General features: G+C 41.3%; 1 protein-coding gene across 4 annotated transcripts in view; it reads left to right on the forward strand.

The window, feature by feature from the left end:
- Positions 1-3,362: 3,362 nt before the first annotated feature.
- Positions 3,363-21,711, forward strand: part of LOC310741447 (zinc finger SWIM domain-containing protein 6-like) — a 50,877-nt gene continuing 32,528 nt past the window's right edge. Inside the window, exon 1 of one of the 4 annotated variants that reach the window (XM_083569271.1) lies at positions 3,363-4,286. In XM_083569271.1, coding sequence (XP_083425397.1) covers positions 3,866-4,286 — 421 coding nt within the window. In that variant the 5' untranslated portion in view covers positions 3,363-3,865. The remainder of the gene's footprint in view (positions 4,287-21,711) is intronic. The other 3 variants (XM_083569270.1, XM_083569269.1, XM_083569268.1) reach the window with 3 other exon arrangements.

Raw genomic sequence — 21,711 nt, forward strand, 5'->3', positions numbered from 1 at the left:
AAAACATAAATTGTTTAAGAATGATAGATTCTGATAGAATTAACCGTTTTAAGGAAAAAGTAAATATTTTTTTATTTGATGACTAACACACCTCGAAAAAAAAAGTTGGGAGAGGGACAACAAAAGGCTGTAAAAGTAAGGAACATTTTGCAACTAATTAAGTAATCAGCAACAGGTCAGTAACATAATCGGGAATAAAAAGAGTAAAAATCAGAGCTTCACCAATCGAAAAAAATTGTGTCTACAAATGATGTAACAATTTCAGAATAATGCTCCTCAGCATACCTTTGTAAAGACTTTGAACATCTACAGTACACAACATCGTCAAAAGATTCCAAGAATCTAAAGAAATAAAAAAATAAAAAATAAAAATCACATTGGATGATCGTGATTTTTGGGCCCTAATTTGGCACTGCATTACAACAGGCATGATTCTATAATGGGAATAATGCATGAGCTCAGAAAAACCTTGAGGAACCATTGTCTGTAAACACAGCTTGTTGTGTCATCCACAAATGCAGGTTAAATTTCTATCATGCGGAAGTCATGTGTGAACATAATCCAGTAATACTGCCATTTTCTTTGGGCCAACGCTCATTTAAAATTGACTGAGACAAAGTGGAAAGCTAATCTGTGGTCAGTGAAATCAAAGTTTGGAATTCTTTTTGGAAACCTCCTGACTAAAAAGAGGAAGGACATCCAGCTTAGTGCTCTGTTCAAAAACCTGCATTTCTGATGGTATGGGGGGGGGGGGGGGTATTACATTAGTGCCTATAGAACAGACAGCTTACACATCTGGAAGGCACCATTGCTGAAATGTTTAAACTGGTATATATAGGTTTCGGAGCAAAAAATGGTTTCATCTAGACACCGTTTTTTTTAAAGGAAGGCCCTGCATATTTCAGCAAGAAAATGTTAAACTGCATACTGCATCTATTACAGCAGCTTGGCTTTGTAGTAGAGGAGAACGGGTGCTGAGTTGGCCTGCCTGAAGCCAAAACCCTTCACCAATTGAAAACATTTGGTGCGTTATTGAATGAAAAATACAACAAAGAAGACACAGCAATAGAATCCTGTATTAGACACAAAAAGGACAACGAAAACTTTAAGACATGTTATGGCCATCATATTAAAAATTATTTTATTTCTTTCTTATAATTATACATTTCCTTAGTTTAAACATTTGATGTGTTCTTTTATGTTCTACTATGAATAAAATATGGGTATATGAGATTAACTATCATTGCAATCTGTTTTTATTTACATTTTAAAATTGTACCAATATTTTTGGAATTGGTGTTGTATGATGCCAATCTTAATGTCATTGTTTTTGTACAGTGCTGTATATTTTACTTCAAGAACCTTAAGTTTTATATATGCTGTAAAATTGGACTGCTTTTTTGTGCTAAAAAGAAGTAAAAACATGCACAACTACTTTGTTGATCTGTTCCATAATGTCTATACAAGACACAGGATGGCAAGAAGGCAAGGGAACATCTTTTGATGCTCAAATAGGGACTACGCACATCAGCAGAGTTTAGTTTGGAGTTCTGCATATTAAATATCGGTCTTCATAAACTCCTGGCTGCAAAATAGAAACCTGGCTTCATGCCTTAGTTACCAGATAGGAGAAAATCGAAAATTCAGATCACCAATGGAACAAAAACATCTAGAAAAGGGTCTCTTCTTATATATTGCTCCAGGAACTGGGTATGGATTTCTTGAGACATGTCCCTCCTATTAGAAAGGGTTGAAAATCGATGGCCTTTTGGCTAAATAATCTGTTTTATTACAGATTCATCACTCAAGCACAAGACTCAAAACAAATAAGCTCTGTTATTACTTTAATTGTAGTAGCTGTAAATAGACACCAAGTAACCGACAACTAATTTCTACTCTTGAAAAGACAATGAAAACGAATTGAATTCCCTGGTCTGAAGACTGTTTTGGAAATCAATTTCTGGATATGCACTGTCTGTTTAAAGGAACCGATATCTAAAACTCCTGGGATACATGTTAAATAAATAAAAGATTTTGTACATTTCAAAGGTTGGATATTTTTTGTTAAATAACAATACATTTCAATCGGTTTGTTATTAGTCTTACATTATGTAGAGCATCAGAATACAAGTTTTTCCAAACAAGCTGTTATATGGAAATAATATCCTAGAGCAAGTGTGATAATGTAAAACTGTGATTTGTCTCATAACCGAAACTACTGTCAAAGTTGCTGTTATAGATAATCAATCAACTCCTTCTGACCAAAACTTTTTAAAACTATAATGTGAGTTTATAGGAAAGATTTGCATTTCTTCAGTGACTTGCATTGGCTTCCATTCAAATTTAGTCATTTTTAATATGGAGGATGCATTAATGTACAAGGTAACTAATGCCAGTGACTAATGCGGATCTTACAGTACTTTTCCCAGCAAAGTGGTTTAGATTACAGCAACAAAATGCTAAGTGGTATTTCCCCCTTTAAAATAACATCACATAACATTGCAATTACAGCAATTTAAATCCAACATTTTACAATCCAAATTTCAGAAAATTTGCTGTGTAAATGTAAATAAAACCAAAATGCAATATTTTGCAAATCTCATAAACCCATATTTAATTTACAGTAAAACATAGAAAACATTTTAAATGTTTGAAATGTACCATTTTAAGGAAAAGGATTAGGTTTTTTGAATTTATTGGCTGCAACAAAAGTTGGAATAGTTTTCCACTTTGGAGCTTCCCTTCTTCCTTTAAAACAGTCCGTATATATCTGGGAACTTAGGAGACCAGTTACTGAAATTTTAGAAGAGGCACATTGTCATATTTGTGTCTGATACAGGTGTCTAGCTGCTCAACAGTCCTGTGTCTTCTTTGTCGTATTTTTTGTTTCTTGATGAGCCAAATGTTTTTAAATGGTAAAAAGTCTGGTCTGTAGACAGGACAGTTCAGTGCCCATTGGGGGTGTAGATGGTCATTGTGGATAGTTTAAATATTTTTTTTTTCTTAGTAAATTCTTTCTATCCAAGTTTAAATAATTTCAGTGTTTGGATGACAATGAAAGACACTTGACCTTTAGCAGTAGCCCTATACTGCATGTTACACATGATACTATAAAAAGTAGGCCACTAATTAATTAGCCTATAGCTAGTATACATACATTGCAAATGCCAATTAAGGGACTGACTATTTGATATAATAATGAGATTGTCTTTACACCTACAGTACTTACCTAAAAATTACAATAAACCCTCTCATAAAGGTGAGCTCACTGACAGGTAGAAAATGTATCCATGGCAACAGTAGAATGGACATACATTTCAACAGTATGAAAATACATTTTAAAATCTAAAGTGGTTCAGGTCTGTGTTTAGTCTTTTTTTAATCTCACTAAAGATTTGTACTTAAGTATGACTGCTTTAATCATAAAGACTATCTTGTGCTTATCCTAGGGTATTTATTCACAAGATCCTTATGGTGAACCTACTTCCAACCTTAAAAGATTATACATAAACGTCGGTAAACGCCCGCTAAATAAATATTGCCTCTGAAGACAGTAAACAAAATATAAATGATTTAAATACCTCTCCTATTCTTATCTTACACTATAAAGGTCTAAGTCTGAAACCGCACACTACCCTATGCGTACTCTCTCAGAATAGTGCGCTACAGACTCCGCCCACGCCCGTTTTCGATTCGTTCACACTTGACAACACGCGGAGGCTCCGCCCAGTTTGTCCAAATAAGGACTCGTTGCCCATACACGGCTTACAATCGATCCGAAAGTAACCTTTTTTTCCCCCTTCCTTATTCCTCGTTTATATGGCACAGCGACTTCCGCTCTTGCCGTTAAAGCGGAGTGGAGATCATGGCGGAGCGCGTGCAGCAGCCCCCAGCTAAGCGGTTCTGCTGCCGACCCGGTTATAGCACGGCTTGTCGACAGGGGCTGCGGGCCGGCGGAGCAGTATGCGGCACTTCGGCTTCGGCTCAAGGAGGATCGGGCAAGTCCCCGGAGTCGCTCTTGGACATTGCGGCGCGCAAAGTGGCCGAAAAATGGCCCTTTCAGAGGGTGGAGGAGCGCTTCGAGCGTATTCCGGAGCCCGTTCAGAGGCGGATCGTGTACTGGTCTTTTCCGAGGAGCGAACGGGAAATCTGCATGTACTCTTCGTTTAACACCGGCGGCGAAGAGAACGCGGCGGCCGGGGAAGGGAGCGACGAGACCCGTCTGCCGTTCCGTCGCGGCGTTGCGCTGCTCGAGAGCGGCTGCGTAGACAACGTACTCCAAGTCGGTGAGTGGAACCGAGGAGAGGGGAGCAAATGTTGCACTTAATTCACACGTCGCGAACAAAATAAACGTAATCAACATAAGTATATAGAAATGTTTTAACACGCATTCGACCCCGAATGACGGGAATCGATTGCGTTTAGGACGAACAAAGAAAGCGAGCACAACGACAAAGGACACAGCGGGTTTAAATCTCCCTATAGGGCTAACGTTACATCTGATAGGACCTAATAGGATTGTTCAGCTGGGTGCTCTGTTTTTCTCTCTCCATACTCGAGTATAAACTAATTTCAAACCTTTGGGTAGAAATGGTTGTGCGAGCTGTTTTTAGACCCTTGTTTTTATTATGTGTCTCTACTGTTTTTTTTTTTTTCGTTCTGCTCGGGGGAGAAAACACCACCACGGAAGTGGAGCTACCTACCCATTACACCATAGTCTTACCGCTGGGGCTTTAAAAAAACCTTTCCCTATCCGAATACATCCATTTTTTTGCTCTTTGGTAAGACCCCGTGCGTTTTTGAGTCCGAAAACGAGAAAGACGAGGCCGAGGGATTGTGTGTTGTGTTTATTTTTCAGAAGTGAGGCATGGGGGAGGTTTAGCAAGTCTGCTCTGCTCGACTGGACGGATAGCCTTAATGTCAGAGAAATGACAAGCGATCATGTTCGCTCGTTCGGGTTTGTTTTGTCGACAAACTCCGTTTTATTAAATATGAATTCATTTTTCTTTTTTTTAATTAAAGAATTTAATCTAGCTTGTTGTGCGTGTGGGTGTTTGTTCCTGAAGGAGTCTGTTTGGTTTTGCATTTTAGCCAGTACGCATATCAAATAGCCGTCAGGCATCTCCCCCACTCTTCCCCCATTGAAACTGGCACTTTGTTCCCATTTTCATGTTCATTTGTGTCTTTTCAGCTTTATGTCACCCTGCGAAAGGAAAGGCAAACAAAAGCGCCTTTTTATTTCTTTTCACTGCTTGTTAAATAGAAGAGATTTGGAAGGAGGAAGAGAGAGAGTGAGAGAGAGAGAGAGAGAGAGAGAGAGGGGGCTGGGAAGAGGAATGGCGATTTAAAGCTGCAGCGCCTCATTTATTATTATTATTTTATTTTTTTTAATGGACCTGCGTTCAAAACCCGCATCCTGTCATACTCAATAGTGTGTCTAAATAGTGCGCTGCCTATACCCTACTACAGTATGTAGTTTGTAATGCAGCCATTGTGTTTAGTCGGGTTCCAGCTGATCCGATTTAGTGCTGCTTGTGCTGCCATGTGCTGCCATGTGCATTCAGCACTCAACTGATGGGAGACTTGTTTGAAAAATAGCACTGCAGAAAAGAATTTTGCATCTGTGCAATATGTCGTGGGCTTCCTCGTGTGCTTAAAAAAAAAAAAAGACCCTCTTTGTTTTAGAGTTGCCAAGACTGGCTTTCCTGATGCCACGAACCCTTGATCTGGTTTGGGAACAGTGCAGGGTTTTGAACCTCATTCCACTGTATGGTCAATTTGAATTGTAATACAATCTGCAGACATAATTTTCTGCATGACCATTACTTCTCCCTCTCTCCTCCCTCCTCCCTTCATCTCCTTTCCTCTGGATGGATGAGCGGCGCCTCATCTGGGCTTTGTGCCCTTCTTCCTGAGCCAAGATGGGTGTCTGCTCGCAGTAACGCACAAAAGGTCCAAACCCATGTGTGTGTTGAGCTGTAGCCTCCTCCCCGGACCCTTTTGGACTGGATCGGCGGCTCAGAGATCAAGAGCCTCTGCCCTGTTTTTCATTATGTTTGTGTGGAGAGTCTTTTCTCTGTCAGTGAGGAGACCTTATTCCTTTTGTGCACGTGTGTGTGTATGCACATGCTCATCGTTCTGCATTGTGGTGATGGGAAAAGACAGGAGTGAGCACACACTGGGAGGGTTTTCTTGGCTGATTGCATGCCATTCTGGAATGTGCTGCAAAAATAAAGCCAAGGAGGTGATAAATAAAAGATGCAATCTTCCAATACACCATTCCTAGCAAACCTGGGGGCCATGGCGCAGGACAGGAATCTGTTTGTTTTTGTTGTTTCGGAGGTGGAGGCAAGCAGCGTAGGCTGTGACAGGAAAATAGCCCTATCTAAATTTATAGATTTCCATACGTATTTGTCTGTAAATATCAGAACTTCACGGTTGCTCTGGCAGGTGGCCATGATAGGCTATATTTACATCCCGGCTCTGTAGCTGAACTTCCTTACCTCTGGGATATATCTTCCACTTTCATTAGAGTTAACGTATTCAAAGCGGCGGGGGTGCCTTTGACATCAAGGCAAAAGTTTTCTGCCTCTTCTTGCTTGGGCGTATTGATCGCACAGGCAAATGGCCGCACCGTAGCCTAGGGGTCACTGAGGTCAAGTTCAGACTCCTTTTACAGCTACATCCACTTATTCTGGGAAGAATCTTTTCTTCTCTTCTCTTTCGGTTTATCACAATATTACATACATTTTTAATTCATTTCCATAATAATAGTATCTACAAAATAACTGATTGGCCACAAAGTAATCTTATTTAATAATCATAACACTGACATTGTACTACAGTAGTTCTGTTTGTAATTAATTTAACTTAAATTAAAGTTCTGGATCAAATCGACTATAAACTGACATGTTTAACAAAAGTCTTCCTCTTCTTTCGGCTTCTCCCATTATGGGTCGCCACAGTGGATCCTCTTTTCATTATCCGCATATTTGATTTGGCACATGTTTTACGCTGGATGCCCTTCCTAATGCAACCCCCCCATTTATCCGGGCTTGGGACCGACACTAAGAGCGCACTGGCCTGTGCAACCCTAATGGCTGGGTTACGTGTTCTACAAAAGTAAATCACAAAATGGTCCGTACAAAGGAATGTAGATTATGTTGTAGTTATTTATTACAATTGAATGACTGACATTTTAATGAACCTAATATAAGGTACGATTAAGGGGGGACACACGTGTGACCTATACAAAATTGTTATTTAGTGGTACTTTAAGTTTGTGCACGAACACTGTCAAGTCAGTGTGTACCTTTTTTTTTTTTTTTTTTTTTGCGGGGGGTGTTGGTTGTGAGTTGACATTTCTTACATTTTATATGTGGAAGTGAGAAATTTTTAGCTCTGTAGCCTAAATGTTGCACCGGGATGCTGTTTTGGAAGGAAAGACTTGACACGAAGGTTTACAGAGACCTCTGAAATCGAACACCGGGGTTTGAAGGGTTGTTTTTGCCTTCTGGAATAAAAGAAAAGCCACAGGATTTAAATAATACATTTCTTCATCATTTAAATAAAAGTTTAAAGCTGACCAAAATACAGATTGGGAATAAGATTGGGTCTCTGGAGAAAATCACCTAGAAACCATGCTGATTCAGAAAATAGCCTGGGTTTCGCAAGAAATGCTGAAATATCTCTCTCTCTCTCTCTCTCTCTCTCTCTCTCTCTCTCTCTCTCTCTCTCTCTCAGCTGATAAATAAATAATAGACAGCATTAGAATGAGAGCTCTGCAAAGAGGACGCCACATTCCTGCTTCTTTAAAGTAAACTGACCTTCTCGGTTTGTCACCAGTCCACCAGATTTTGTCCACCAGTGCTGTCTGGTATGGCATGAAAGCAGCAGCAGAACGCTAAGCAATGGAAATGCCTCCTGGCGTGTACAAGCAACTTGTGTCTGCCCTTTTCCCTTCAGAGCACTAATATTCCGCAGTATGGTAATTTCCACCAGCACTTCAGTCCGAGTGCTGTGACCTCATATGTCAAGTAAGTCTAGAGGCTGGTGCAATTTTCCTTTAGAGTGCATCCTTTTCTTGGGCGATGCTGTACAGACCCAATATCCTTCCATAATAGACATCCACTTTTGTTTTCTTCCAATTGTTTTTAGCTCATACAAGACCCATCAGTAAAGCATCATTTTTAGAGGGGGGGGAGATGAACGTACTAGATTGAGATTTTCCTCATTCTTTATTTCCAAATGCTTTATCAAGTGCCCTTATGACCCAAGACCCATTCCCACTCATACCTAGACTCTGATCTAGCTGTAACAGGAATAATACTTAATAGCATCTCAGGAACAGAGATGCTAAGAGATGTGAGACACGCAATGTAAAGAAATTTTAAAACAAAAAAACCCACATATAGTGAAAATGATTTGCTTCAAAATGGGCTCAAATGTGTTTATATATGTTTTTTATATATATATATATATATATATATATTATACATACAGTACAGACCAAAAGTTTGGACACACCTCATTCAAAGAGTTTTCTTTACTATGAAATTGTCATCAAAACTATGAATTAACACGTGGAATTATATATGGAATTATATACATAACAACAAAGTGTAAAACAACAGAAAATTGTAAATATTCTAGGTTCTTTAAAGTAGCCACCTTTTGCTTTGATAACTGCTTTGCACACTCTTGGCATTCTCTTGATGAGCTTCAAGAGGTAGTCACCTGAAATGGTCTTCCAACAGTCTTGAAGGAGTTCCCCGAGAGATGCTTGGCACTTGTTGGCCCTTTTGCCTTCACTCTGCGGTCCAACTCCCCCCTAAACCATCTCGATTGGGTTCAGGGCCAGTGACTGTGGAGGCCAGGTCATTTGGCGCAGCACCCCATCACTCTCCTTCTTGGTCAAATAGCCCTTGATGCCTTCAGTGTGACTCTACAATTTTCATAGTCATGAAAATAAAGAAAACTCTTTGAATGAGAAGGTGTGTCCAAACTTTTGGTCTATACGGTGTGTGTGTGTGTGTGTGTGTATGTATATTATGAAATATATATAATTTCATAATATACATATTTCCCCCCTAGTCTACCGATTTACCTTTTGAGATTATAGGAACAGTTATAGCATCTTATAAACGCTTTTGATTGAAGGTATCTTTAACCCTAGGGTTTCGTAAACAGACTTTAATTTGAAGTCAGCTTCTTTGTTCTTGGTTTTAAAGATACATATGGAATGCTGACCATAATGCTTTCCGTCTGTCCATATGCTCGGTTCAGATCAAATGGTCCACTTTTTCTTTTTTCTTACATGAATGCCTTGAGATCAAACATGAAGCACCGAATAGTTCCAAGTTGTCTTGTTTGGTAAAGAACATAACAGTGTATTATGGCACAATACTGATTTATGTATTTATTCTTATTGAAGCAGTGAGATTTGGTGTGCATGCAGAATAAAGATGGCTAAGGACCTCAAGCAAATCAGACTTTGCTTAGTGATTTTATTAGCCTGTATTCTCTCATTTTCTTGCTGTTTCTCAGCCTGTTTATGGTGTCTCTCTCCTGGCAAAGATTGTGGCGCTGCAGGCTAGGGTTGAGGAATAGCGCTTATTGGAGAGGACTTCTGTCATGTTTATCATTTTGCCCTTGCAACGCAAATGGGAAGTTTTTATTTGTATTTATTAGTTACTTGTACAACTGTTATTGGAACAGAAGCAAAAACAAAGCATTGGGTAATTCTTGTGTGTATTGGTTCGAGAGTGTTACAGTGCAAAGGATTCATGATCGCTTCTTGCAAGGAAAGTCTTTTACGTTTAATTTTTTTTAGCATTTTCATGATTTTGGTATACTGGTGGTTGTGGTCGGTAGGAAATGGGTTGGAATATTTCCTCACTGACTACTGCCGCTGGAAACCTTGCCGTCCCGCTTAGGTATTTTCCAGGTCATAGTCTGCTTCCACTCAGGAGACAGATTTGTATTTTCTGGCTCTGGCTGCTCTACTCCCTCTTTGAACAGAGGGGGTTTCTTCTTCCCTTTACATATATTTGCTCCTGTGTTTGAGAAGGAGGGGGAACCCAGATATAATTGGCAGTTTTTTTGTTTTGTTTCATGAAGAGATATGAATTTGATGGAAAAAAAAAAAGGGCTGGGGAGTGCATGTAATTGCTTTAAGGGCAGCAGCTGTATGGGTTTTTTGGTTAGTTAATATTTAGTTAATCTCTAGACTCCAGACCTGCGGGATTGTTTTCTTCCAGCTCTCCATCCATCTTTGCCTGATCGGTATTCAGCCTTGTCCCCTCGTGCCATTAACCTTCATCGAGGGTAAGAGGAGGGGTAGGAGAGAGAGCTGATAGGGATGTGGGGGCAGGGAAAAGCAGGCTTACCTTTGCTCAGCCGAGGACTCACCTTTTTTAAAAGCACAGCTGCTGTTCTGGCCTACCTGAGCAACGAACATCAGGGCTCACTGCAGGTCCATACGGCACCCTGAGCGTTTCAAAAGGCCAGGCCGCAACGACCTGGTTATTGTGCGCCTTGGCCGTGGCCCCAAATTCTAGGAATTACCTTAAAGGCCATATTGCAGCTTTGTCAGCCTTGTCCATAATCCAGAGTACAACTAGTTGCTGGCAGTGGGTCTGTTTTTCAGGCAGACCCCCTGATGCGTGATGACGCACTGTACCAGCTCGTCCCGCACAGGAATGGGCTTCAAACCAGTGGAATGTAAGAACTTGGTCGTGCCACTTTATGCTCCGTATGTCGTGAATAAGGAGATTTAAAAGGAACAATGGCCTGGTTATTTATTCTGTTCTCTCTATGCACTGCCGGCGCCTCGGCAGGGTATACCGAGGACCCGATCTGTCTTCATTATCTGAGCTGCGGCGGAGACCTGGAAACGGCGTGGTGATGAATGAGACCTTTAAGTTCACATTAATGGCTAAGTATTGCTCGTAAGGAGCTGTAGACTACGCTTCTGTTTGATTGGTGGGCTGCACTTCTTTGACGATTCTTTGAAGAGGCTGGGGGGGGGAGGGTGGGTGTGGGATGGGGAAGGCGCAGAGGCAAGGAAAGCGTACTCTGCATTATTGCTGTTTGGTATGGCATGATAGAAGATTTGCACATGGCCGGAGTTCTTCAAAGCTCATTCTTGGAGGCCCGCACATTGCTGGGCACACAGCCTGCAGCTGGCCCCATGTGGACTGCAACGTCAAAAAGTCCAGCCCTAAATGAGAGAGAGAAAAAGAAGAGCTGGCTAAGTTTGTGCATGTTTGATGGTGCTTGCTGGTTGCTGAAGGCAACACCGAGGGAGTTATTTCCTCTTTTTTTTTTTCTTTTGTTTTTCCTTCTATCGTTAACCCAGCTGTGCTTTTCCGGACGAGACAAAAGCAAAGCCGAGTCAACATCATTTGCCCCTTGTTGTTCTGACTCCCCTGATACCTACATGTTGGATAGGGCTTCTTAACATTTTTTTATTGCAGGCCAGAACAGCAAGCAGCATTGATGCCTCATAGCACCAGGGTTCCCAGCTCGATCCTAAGCTCGGCTTGGTGACTGTGCAGAATTTTAAATGTTCCCTGTATTTCCATATGGATTCAAATAAACGGAATTGAACCAGGCACACAGTGTGTACATTTCCTTGTTGCTGTAAGTGGGTCACATTGGCTTGAAACAAAGCACAAGGGTTAAGGTAAACAAAAGTATGCCGCATGCTCACACAGGCCCGCAATGTTGCTGTGCATGCCCCTCATGCTGTATTGTTCAGCCCGCCTCCAGCCACAGTCTCGCCCGTCTAAACCGCCTGGCGTGTGTTGAATTGCGAGAACCAGAAGAGCTTGAAGGGAAACAGGTTCAGAGACAGGTTCATGAAGCACTCATGAAAGCGGCTTTAAGCGTGCTGATGAATGTCTAGGAATCTGCCCTGTGTGTTTGGCAAAATAGCATAGCATAGAGAGAGAGTAAGTGAGCGAACGAGCTGAGCCGTGCCATCAATGGATGTGGAGTGAATTCGCATAACAAGCTCAATTTTTGCGATGTTTGTTGTTTAATTTCGGTTAATCACTGCATACTACTCCAGTTGGACTGCAGGCCAGTTCTTTTAAATGTATGCTTTTACATTTTATATCCCACCTGTTACAGATACCTGTTCTAGTCAAATCCCTTTTCATTATTACTTTGGACTTACAACCTGCTTCACATTGCAAATGACCTCTGCCATTTTTTTTAATAAATGAAAGAATCCAACAATCCCTAACAATAAAAAATGATCACGGCAAGGATGTATACTTTACATATCATTCTCGTAGCTTAAAACCCTACTTGGTTTTCCTATGTGAGCGCCTGCATTTTGTTAAATTCAAATGTTTTGGGATCATGCATTTCTTCGGAATGAGAAAGTAGTGCCCGTGTCAGTTTGCAGGCGAAGCCCAAAACCAATCAAGATTTATTGAGGCATAAGAAAGATGAATGGATTGCATGGCCTTCTTCCACAGAGCGCCATCTAAAGAAAGAATATGCCATAAATGACATGTTTAGCACCGTGGGAATGGGGGATAGTGATTAATTTAATGCAGAGAGAGCAGTGATATTGACATCAATTTGGGGAAAAAAGGCAGAGCGTGTGTGTGTGTGTGTGGGTGGGGGGGGGGGGATGCGCTGAGCTTTAATAGTGATCATAATTCTATCTGCAAGCTGCTGGAGGAGAGGAGAAGAAGAGGCCTCTCTCTGTATTCCCATGACACAGAAATGAACAGGAACAATGACAACTCGCCTGGACCAGGTTTGAAATGTAATGTTCAAATCTAAATCAAAAAAAAATTTTTGTTATTACTAATGGGCATACTTAAACCATATCCGTTTGCTAATTACCGAATGGTCGTCTATGTAAAAGATGTATTCCGTTACGCCTTTGGCGGTAAACGAAATGACAGTGAGTCACCCTGAAATCAGTTACGCAGACCGGTCTTTGTCTCAGAATTAGTCATTAAACAGAATATGCTTGCAATCATTTGTGCATAACTACTAACAGCTTCTTATAGAACATGGCTGCTGAGTCAGCAGCTCAAAGGCAGTTTCGAGAGGCTTGTATGATTCCTCAAACCTGTTTTGTTGGATGAAAATTTGAAAAAAAGGCAGAAACGATATCGCATAGATCCACCCTTCCTTTAAAGCACACGCAGGAAAGGTGTATTTATTATTCCTTTTTTTTCCCCCATTTCTTTTTTTGGAACAACCCAATAAGCATTTCTCTCATCCTCTTACATAAAGAAGTAATATGTTTTGTGATAAGGGGGAAGTTGGCTTGTGGTCGGGGGTCACGCAGTCACACAAGTCTACTGTGACTGGCTTTAAAAAAAGTTTGTCTGTGGGCCGTGCCAGTTTTGAGTTTACACATACTGGCACATGGAGACAGTTGCCATGAGGAGGCATTTACATTGCTGAAGTATCATCACCTCCTTGTTTATCACAAAAGGATTACATGAGGCTGGTTTGTGGCTTCTGATTCTGGGACTGCAATTCAGATTTAGATCAAATGTAATTGTTGCTCAAACGTTTTAGACAACATGGTGTAAATTTAGTGTAGTTGTTAATGATGAGTGATCAACATTTACATTTCCGAACCTCTTCCCCGTCTTCTTGCTGTCACACGCTACTCATTTCTGTAACATAATCCTACTGTACAAATGCCTGTCCAGGTCCCCCAGCTCACCATGTTGCTTTACCATGCATTGTGTGTGTAATAATGATGACCAGTCAGCAGCCCCCATGCCCCAGCTGGTGTGTATGGCTCTATATGCAGGGCCTCGGGCACATATAAGGGGAAGAGGAGGTGAACAGAAACCAGCGCAAAGGGGGTGAGGCCCTGAAGGAGCTTTCCAGGCTCTAGCTGTCTCTGTGTGACACACATTCAGATTGATGGATCTGTTTGTGTATGTCCTCCAAATGGCACCTTGGGGCTCAATGTACAAGAAGCCTTTCTTATAGTTCCTTCTAGTTTCATGGTCTTAAAAGCATTTGTACTAATCCATTTCTCAATATTTATTTGTGCTCTGTAAAGCATGTGTTATTGAAGATGGTACTTGGGGCCCCTGTGGCCATGCCTATGCATGTCTAAGAGCAGCTCCTCTTTGTCTTACACTGGCGTTTGGGAAGCAGCCATGTGTGCCTCCGGCGCTGATCCCTTGCTGAGAATCAGGTCTGACGTGCACATGGCTGACTAGCTCTGCTTTTCTCGCCAGCATCCCGCAGGGGGGGAGGTGCAGGCTGAGGCGGATCTTGGCAACAGTTCATCCCTCTTTTGTGTCACAGTGATGGGGGCCAGCTTTGTCTCAAGTTCATATCAGATGGTATTTTTGATTGTAAAATAAAAAAGTGTGCAACATTTTTCTTATGTAGCTGAAGAGCTGTGGCACTAATAGGACCAGTTCTTTAGGCTGGCAGGCTGTGCCATTCCACTGACATTGTTCTGTGTTTCAGTGGGCACAAGGAGGCCTTGGCACAGTCGCTTATCACGTGCCATTCCTGCCAGTGACTCCAGATGTGTGTTGGGCCTGGTCCTGCTATGCGGGTAGGTTGTTCCAGATAGTACAAAGACATGAGCCTTAGACAGAAATGCATCTCTGCTGCACTCAGCTTTGCATCCTCCATATTCACCCTTTGGCCATTAACCTCCACAGGCAGCTGAGAAATAGCCGTCTTTGATTAGCCCAAGTGAGAGCATATGTGCTCCACTGGCTTCTACTTTCAAACATAAGGCCCGTATATTGCTTATTATTACTTGCTTTCATTATTGCATTACTTCCTTTCATGGAGCATATGTAGTCAATCATGGATGTAAACCGAGCAATAATTCTTCAGCTTGTATAGTCATTGCTCTTTGAAGAGGATCTTGTTCCTTTTGCAGCTGTGTTGCTGATACCCTTTTTACAGAATTGAAGAACCTATTTGAGCTAGACTCTCCCAGCTTCACTGTTTTAAAGGAATTCTCAATTGGCCTCCAGGTGATTGAGTGTGATCTTCTGTTTGCAGAAATTGTTCTGTGTTTGCACTGGTTACGTAGTCTCCAGAGCACCTGTTCGGAGTTCAGAGGTCAGGGTTTGGGCTTATCTTTTCTGTAGAATAGCTGTCAGACTCCTCTATTATTTGTCCACCAATATCTATCAAGCAGGTTCTTATTGGTGCAGGTGTAGCAGAGCAGGAGGTTCTCCGAACAACAGACAAACTTTTTGCATGCAGCTCACTCTACTGCATTTGCCAAAAAAACAAACATTTTAACATAAAATAATTGAAAATAGTGGATTACAAGAGTCCGGTTATGACCATGTTCATGTTTTTCATCTTCAACATGGTAGTAGGTTACCCAGTTGACTTTTTGTTGTTATCGTGGGAGTTTTTTTTTCTTTTCTTTTCTTTGTTTTTCTTTTTTTCTTTTTATTGTGCATGTTATGTATCCAGCAGCTTTCAATCAGATGCCAGCTCTCCCCTTTGCCACTGCTTTTCGAATTTTACAGATGCTAAGGCCTGATGGATTAATATTCATATGGTTTTAGTTTCGCCTGTTAATCCCAAAGTGCGGGAATCGGGAGGCCCTTTCCCTCTGATCTGTGATCAGCAGGGGCTGGGGGGTAGAGGGCCTGTCTTTGCACTTTCACAGGAGGATAGCTGCTCAAACCCGCTGAGTATTACCGAGCTCAGAGGGCTTGGGCTCGACCCTCCAGCTGATCTTGACCCTTTTATCTCTCACGCTTCTTTCTTAACAATGAGATTGTTATGTGCATATCTTTCTTTTTCCGTTTAAACAACTCATGCTTGGTCTGTTGCTTGTTTGTCCGCTTTCTGTTCTCTGACAATGTTTGTAGAAAATTTGCCAATTATTATTTTTTTCCCCATATAGATGTTCTCTTGCTCCATCTTATTTTCCTGATTCAGCCACCAATCCACATATTTATCAACCCAAATGTTTGCCTTAACCATGCAACGTAAACTACATTTTCTAGCAGTGTAGTTGGTTGTTCAGCAATACAGTGACCACTGTTCGAAGATCTTACTGTCTGATAATATGACTGGTTAGAGGCACAATAAAAGTTCCCTGTGTTGTGTTCTGCAGCTTTCCCTGGTTCACCCCTGCAGCTGGTCATGGGAACAGCTGACAAAACCTGAGCCTGAGAGGCTTATGGGAAGCCTTGTCCTGTCTGTCAGTCAGTGGGGACAACCAGGGGCCCTGGCCACGGCCTCTGTTTTTTTTGCAGTATAAAGTAAGCAGGAAAGTAGGAACAGCTGGAAGCACACAGTGTTCACATGCACAGAGAGGCTCCTCTCTCCTCACAAACCAAAGTAAACCAAGAGAGCCTGTAAACTGTCCGAGAGTCGAGTTCAGAAGGAACGCTGCCCATTGAGGCTGACAGGAGATAGAACTTGTCTCACTTTAGCTCTTTAATTGAGCAGACGTTGAATCTTAGACACATCATGGCCATGAAACAAAAATCCTGCTCTGCAGTGGTTTATTTTACTTTACTTTACATCCTGTCGCTCTTGGATACTGTAGGGATATTAACGATTGTCAAATGCAAGGGTTCTTTCTCTTTTTAATCACAGTGGTAGGAACAAGCAGACAGTTCTATTCAGTATTTGTTCATTTTTATTTGTGTACGTTTTTGCTGGCAGTGTAAGAGCGCTCAGCCGCATTGGCCTGATAAACCAAACAGCTTGGACTGTGAAGTTTGGGAAAAACGATGGGAGGAGGGAGGGGGAGGGGGGCACCTCCAGTGCTCAAGCATCAAGTCCTGCCAAGCCTCAAATGTGGCTCTCTGGCTTCAAGAGCCTCAGTGCTTGCATCGTCTTTTTCAAAAGACGGTCGCTAGTCCAGCTCGATTAAGTGTGTTTTCATTCGGAAGGCAGACAGTGGCGCTTGGCTTCTTTTGAGCTGAACAAAGCAGAAACCCATATGCTTTAGTTTGATCAATTGCTACTGGCTGTATGTTATGTTGCAACTTTGATCGAGACTAAAATTAATTACCCTCTTGCCCTTAGCCTGTCGTCTGTATATGGTTGTCTCTGTTGCTTCTTTCACAGATCTTCTCCCAGTGCCTTTTCTCCTTTCTGGTCGAAGAAGCTGACTTTTAGAGGAATGTTTCATGTTCATTTGTGTAAAATCACGCTAGACATATTTAGGTTACGGATTGTTGCGCTCTAATTAGAATTATGCTCTTATGACTTTAATGTATTGTGTACTCCTCCATTCCCTCTTGTTTCCACACCTCTTTTTTTTTTTTTTTTTTTTTAAGTCTGTATTCCCTTCAGCTAAAAAAAACTCGAGCACTATCGTCAAGTCTCCCTCTGAGCTTGTGTCCTTGATAGTCAAAGGAGAGGAAAAGAGCCTTTTGAAATTCAAGGTTGAGTGTCTGTTTCTCTCTAGTTCTTTGGAGGCATTGTCTGCAGCCTTGGTGAGAGTTTGGAGCCAGGCTCCCTGTTTGTTGACGTGTGTGTGTGTGCCTGGTTTTGTTCAACTGCATCCAATCAGATCTGCCTTTAACTGTAAGATGACCACATGTAGCTCTGATAAACCCTGCAGTTCGTCAGCAGATCTCGGGGGTATGATAGCGCTGGCACCAGCAGCCCATACTCCCGATAACAGAATGGAATGGAGTCCCAGGCCAACTGCTGATTTGATTCCCTTCCCCCTTATAGTACCAGGCCAGAAGGGGGAGGTCAGAAGCACAGATTTAGCCCCTTTTTTTTCTTCCACTATCAGCAAGAGAGGCTAAATATGAATGTGTCAAGAGAGGAGTCCTGGCCCAGTGTGCGTTCCTGCATATAGATCACCGTTTGAACCTGGGACTGAGCCGAGATCTGCTGATATAACTACTTTTTCCCCCTCTCTCTTCCTCATTGTGGCCCTCTACGAGGAAAGTTCTCACCCCCCATTCTGGTCATTTACATCCCTCTAGGCCTGGCTTTTTTTAATTGAACAGGAACTGAATGCGTGTTGCCATGGCAGGAGGCGAGTAGTTTGGTTTTCCCTATTGTGGCGCCGACTCCACTCTGCGAAAGAATTCGGAGGGTTTAAAGGTGAAAGGCCTGACCATGTTTACTGCATTTCGATCATCTAAATGTTTTAAATCAGTGCATCAAATCACCATGACTGTGAACTAGCATGCTATCCTGAAGTGACTGGTGCCTGCCAACCCTTTTCCATTTGAGCTGTTGCGTTTGAATGTGTAGAGGACAAAAAAAAAAAGCAAGTAGCACATAAAATCAATATCTTGCCATGCTTTGGCAACAAAAAAAAAAGCAAAAGGGGGAAAAAACATTTGCAGTGTGTGGTTAATTTGGATGGTTGTTTTGAGTGCAGCCCTTTTCTGCAGGGTTGTTTAGACAGAGGAGGGGGAGGTGTGAAAGTCTCACATGTTCCTTTGAGGCCTTGGAATCATTTTCTGTCAGCAATGTTTAAAGAGAATAAAGTGAGCTGTCATCACAAAAGGTTAAAAAAATCTGTCTTGCTCAGCCGTTTAATGAAAGCAGCCGAGTAAGAACCACAAACTGAAATCCATTATTTAGAGAAGTGGCATTAAAAAAAACGACATACGAGGATGACTACCCCGTACCGATGTGCTTTGCTTACATCAAAATCAAGACGTGGCCTTTTTTATGGAAATATGAACTACCTACTATTGTAGGGAGTATTGGTTTCTCAACAAATCCTTTTTTGGGGATTGTGTTCTGTAATATTTTTGTCTGGCTAGTTCATCTGTAAAAAGTCTTTCTAAAGGCATCTCATAGAAAATATTCAAAATTGATTCATTAGTGGATTAATCGTTATTATTGGAATTGTACACCGTTCCAGCTTCTGCCAGATGTGCAAGTCTGTGTATTTATGCATGTATAACTACACTGTGCAAAATATGTAGCATTCCAGACAAAAAAAACCCACTCAGCTCAATGTACCAAACCACCGAATGATAACTTTTATATTCGTTATAATAGCTAATTAGTTATTTATTTGATACCACTATGTACTGTTGCTGAAAATATCATTTAATGTCGTGGCTCAATTTAAAATCTACCTGCAATCAAATCAGCATAGTTTGCAGGTAGGGGGTATTTTGATAGTTATTAATTTATTACCCAAATAAAATAAAATAAAGATTTACTCAACTCGGGCTGAAACGATTCCTCCAGCAATTCAAATAATTCACATACAAAAAAAAGTTAATTTTAATTCATTTCACTACTCGTGGAGCACTGAGTTTCCCCACGGAGGGTGGTTACTAACGCACCACCCTCTATACTCTGGACCGCTCTGGAGTCTCATTCGTAAATATGGCGTACGCACAAAATGGGACTGAAAACGTGCGTACTTTCCACGCAAAGGTTGTGCTCGCTATTTATATCCCCAGTTCCCCTACTCGCCTTCTGCGTGTCCACACAGAGTTTACTTACAGGTGCGCACTTTCTTTCGCCAAGTTTGTGGTTTTTTTACAAATCGCAACCTTTGCGCGGAAAGTGGCGCACGCACGTTTTCAGCCTCGTTTTGTTTATAAATGAGACCCCTGGACAGGTAAACACTGAAGACGCTGCAGGATGAAAAATGGAGGAATGGAGAGAAAACAGCAAGGGGCGAGGAGAAGATTCAGGCCAAAGAACACAACAAAAAGTTTGGGATCATTTCAAACTAAAACGTACAGGGAGTCCCAAGTGATCCGAAATCGATTTTTATATTTTGATTTCTGACCCAATTACTTGATTGATCGATGGATTAATCTATAGAATACTCGATTACTAAAATATTTGATAGCTGCAGCCCATATACTCCGCTTCTATCTGTGTGTACTTCAGACTACACTGCTGCTTTCACTGCAGCAAGTAGCCAGATGTGTCCGTGTGAGTTTGAATCATGTCTTATTTGTGGTTGATTGCCTGTGTCATGTGTATGCACTCAGAAACAAGGTTTTGAGTATGACTGTATTTGCTGAAACAACTATTAATTTAGCGAATAAAAAGAAAAATCTCAGCATTCCCAAGTCATACTTCTGATTTCTGAACACCTCATCTGATGAAATGCACTCTCTTCTTAATCAGGCTTAGAGTCTGTCTGTCTGACTTGATAATACATGGTTAGATGCAGTTTTTGTCTTGGACCACCAGACAGTTTACCAGCTGAACAGCAAAGAGATTAGTACCTTTCATTTGACTGCCTCTAAGGGTCTGCTCTTTTCGTAATGCCGAGCGTATGCTCATTTCCAAGCTCTCGTCTTTATTTATTTATTTTTTAATACACCTCTGTGTAGTTGAGCTGGCAACCGATCCTTCTTGGCAGGGCTTAGACAAAGCTAGAATGGTCACAATTAGACTCAAAGTGTCACTAGAGGTCTTTTTTGTGTGCTTGGAAGTGTCGAGCAGTAAAACCGTTTTGATTGTTGTGAGGATTGCGTCGCTATCTGTTTGTGCTCGGGTAACAGTTCCATCTGTACGATGGGAGAGTCTTTCCAGTAAGTGTTCGAGAACATGGTTAATTAGTGCCATGAAAAGTGAAAGCTCTGAACAGCCGCCTTCCTCTGAAACACCCCACCCCTTGTTTTCTGTCTCCTCATGCTTTGTTGAGCAGTTGGAGATTACCTATGACTGGTTTCAATTGACCCAGTTTGGCGGATATCCTCATTGACCTAATTTGCTTGTCGACTGGTGCCTCCCTTCCTCCTCCCTATGCTCCACTACCTTGCATTGTTATTGTCTATTGAGAATTCTCCTCTCGCACGTTATTGGCTTGTTCGCCACGAAGGCTCAGAGCGTTCCTTTGTGGTTCCTGTGCGCATATAATGCTTTGGAAAGAAGGTTGAAGGGTTTTTTTCCCAAAGATTTAGTCCTTCCAATGAAACACCTTCTTTTCCTTCCAAGTCTTTATGACTCCAGAGGCTTGCCTTAGCATCCAGTGCATTGATTGGGTTCTCAAATTTTGCCTGAGCTTACTGCATCTTACTGTGCCTAACTAATCTTTCACATTGAGAGCTACACAGTGTATGATAAAAGGGGATCCAGAGTTGGCTTCGTTTTGTCTCTTCAAATGGTTCCTTGGCATTTTGCTCTTCTTTCACTTCAGCTTTCCATCTTCAAACAAGACTCATTTGGCAATGTGTTTTTTACTTGCACACTTAAAATGTTTTTTTTATTTATGACATTTTTGAGAGATATCTGCATATCTCAATCAATGCAGTGTGCAGTGTTTTATTTTTTTATTTTTATTTTTTTTTATAAACATATACGAAAGAGCATCTGCCGATCAGGGAAATGAGACTGCCTAATGTAATTTACAAGCTGGGAAACTATCTCCCTGAAGGATGGCATTTACATCGTCTTTTAAAGACCAGCATTGACATTTCACCTTTTAAAACACGATACTCGCCCTCCTTTTGCCTTCAGAAAATGGAATTCTCAGAGTCCCTTAGGAATAAACCTATTAAAGGCTAGGCTTGACCATGTTCATTTGAGCAGAACATGATTCCAAGAAACCTTTATTACATTTAAGAACTGAAATATAAATTCTTTGTAGTTTATTAATAGAATTAATTTGTTTAGACATTGCTTGGTGCTAGTGTTTTCATTTTTTTATTAATTTATTTATGCCCATGCAAACCAAATTACAATAACCTAATTGTGTCCGACATCAGAGAGGCTGCAGCAATGCACAGTTTGCATTCTATCTTCTTTAACACACCTAAT

This window comes from Silurus aristotelis (assembly GCF_946808225.1).
Source record: "Silurus aristotelis genome assembly, chromosome: 18".
Lineage (NCBI taxonomy): Eukaryota > Metazoa > Chordata > Actinopteri > Siluriformes > Siluridae > Silurus > Silurus aristotelis.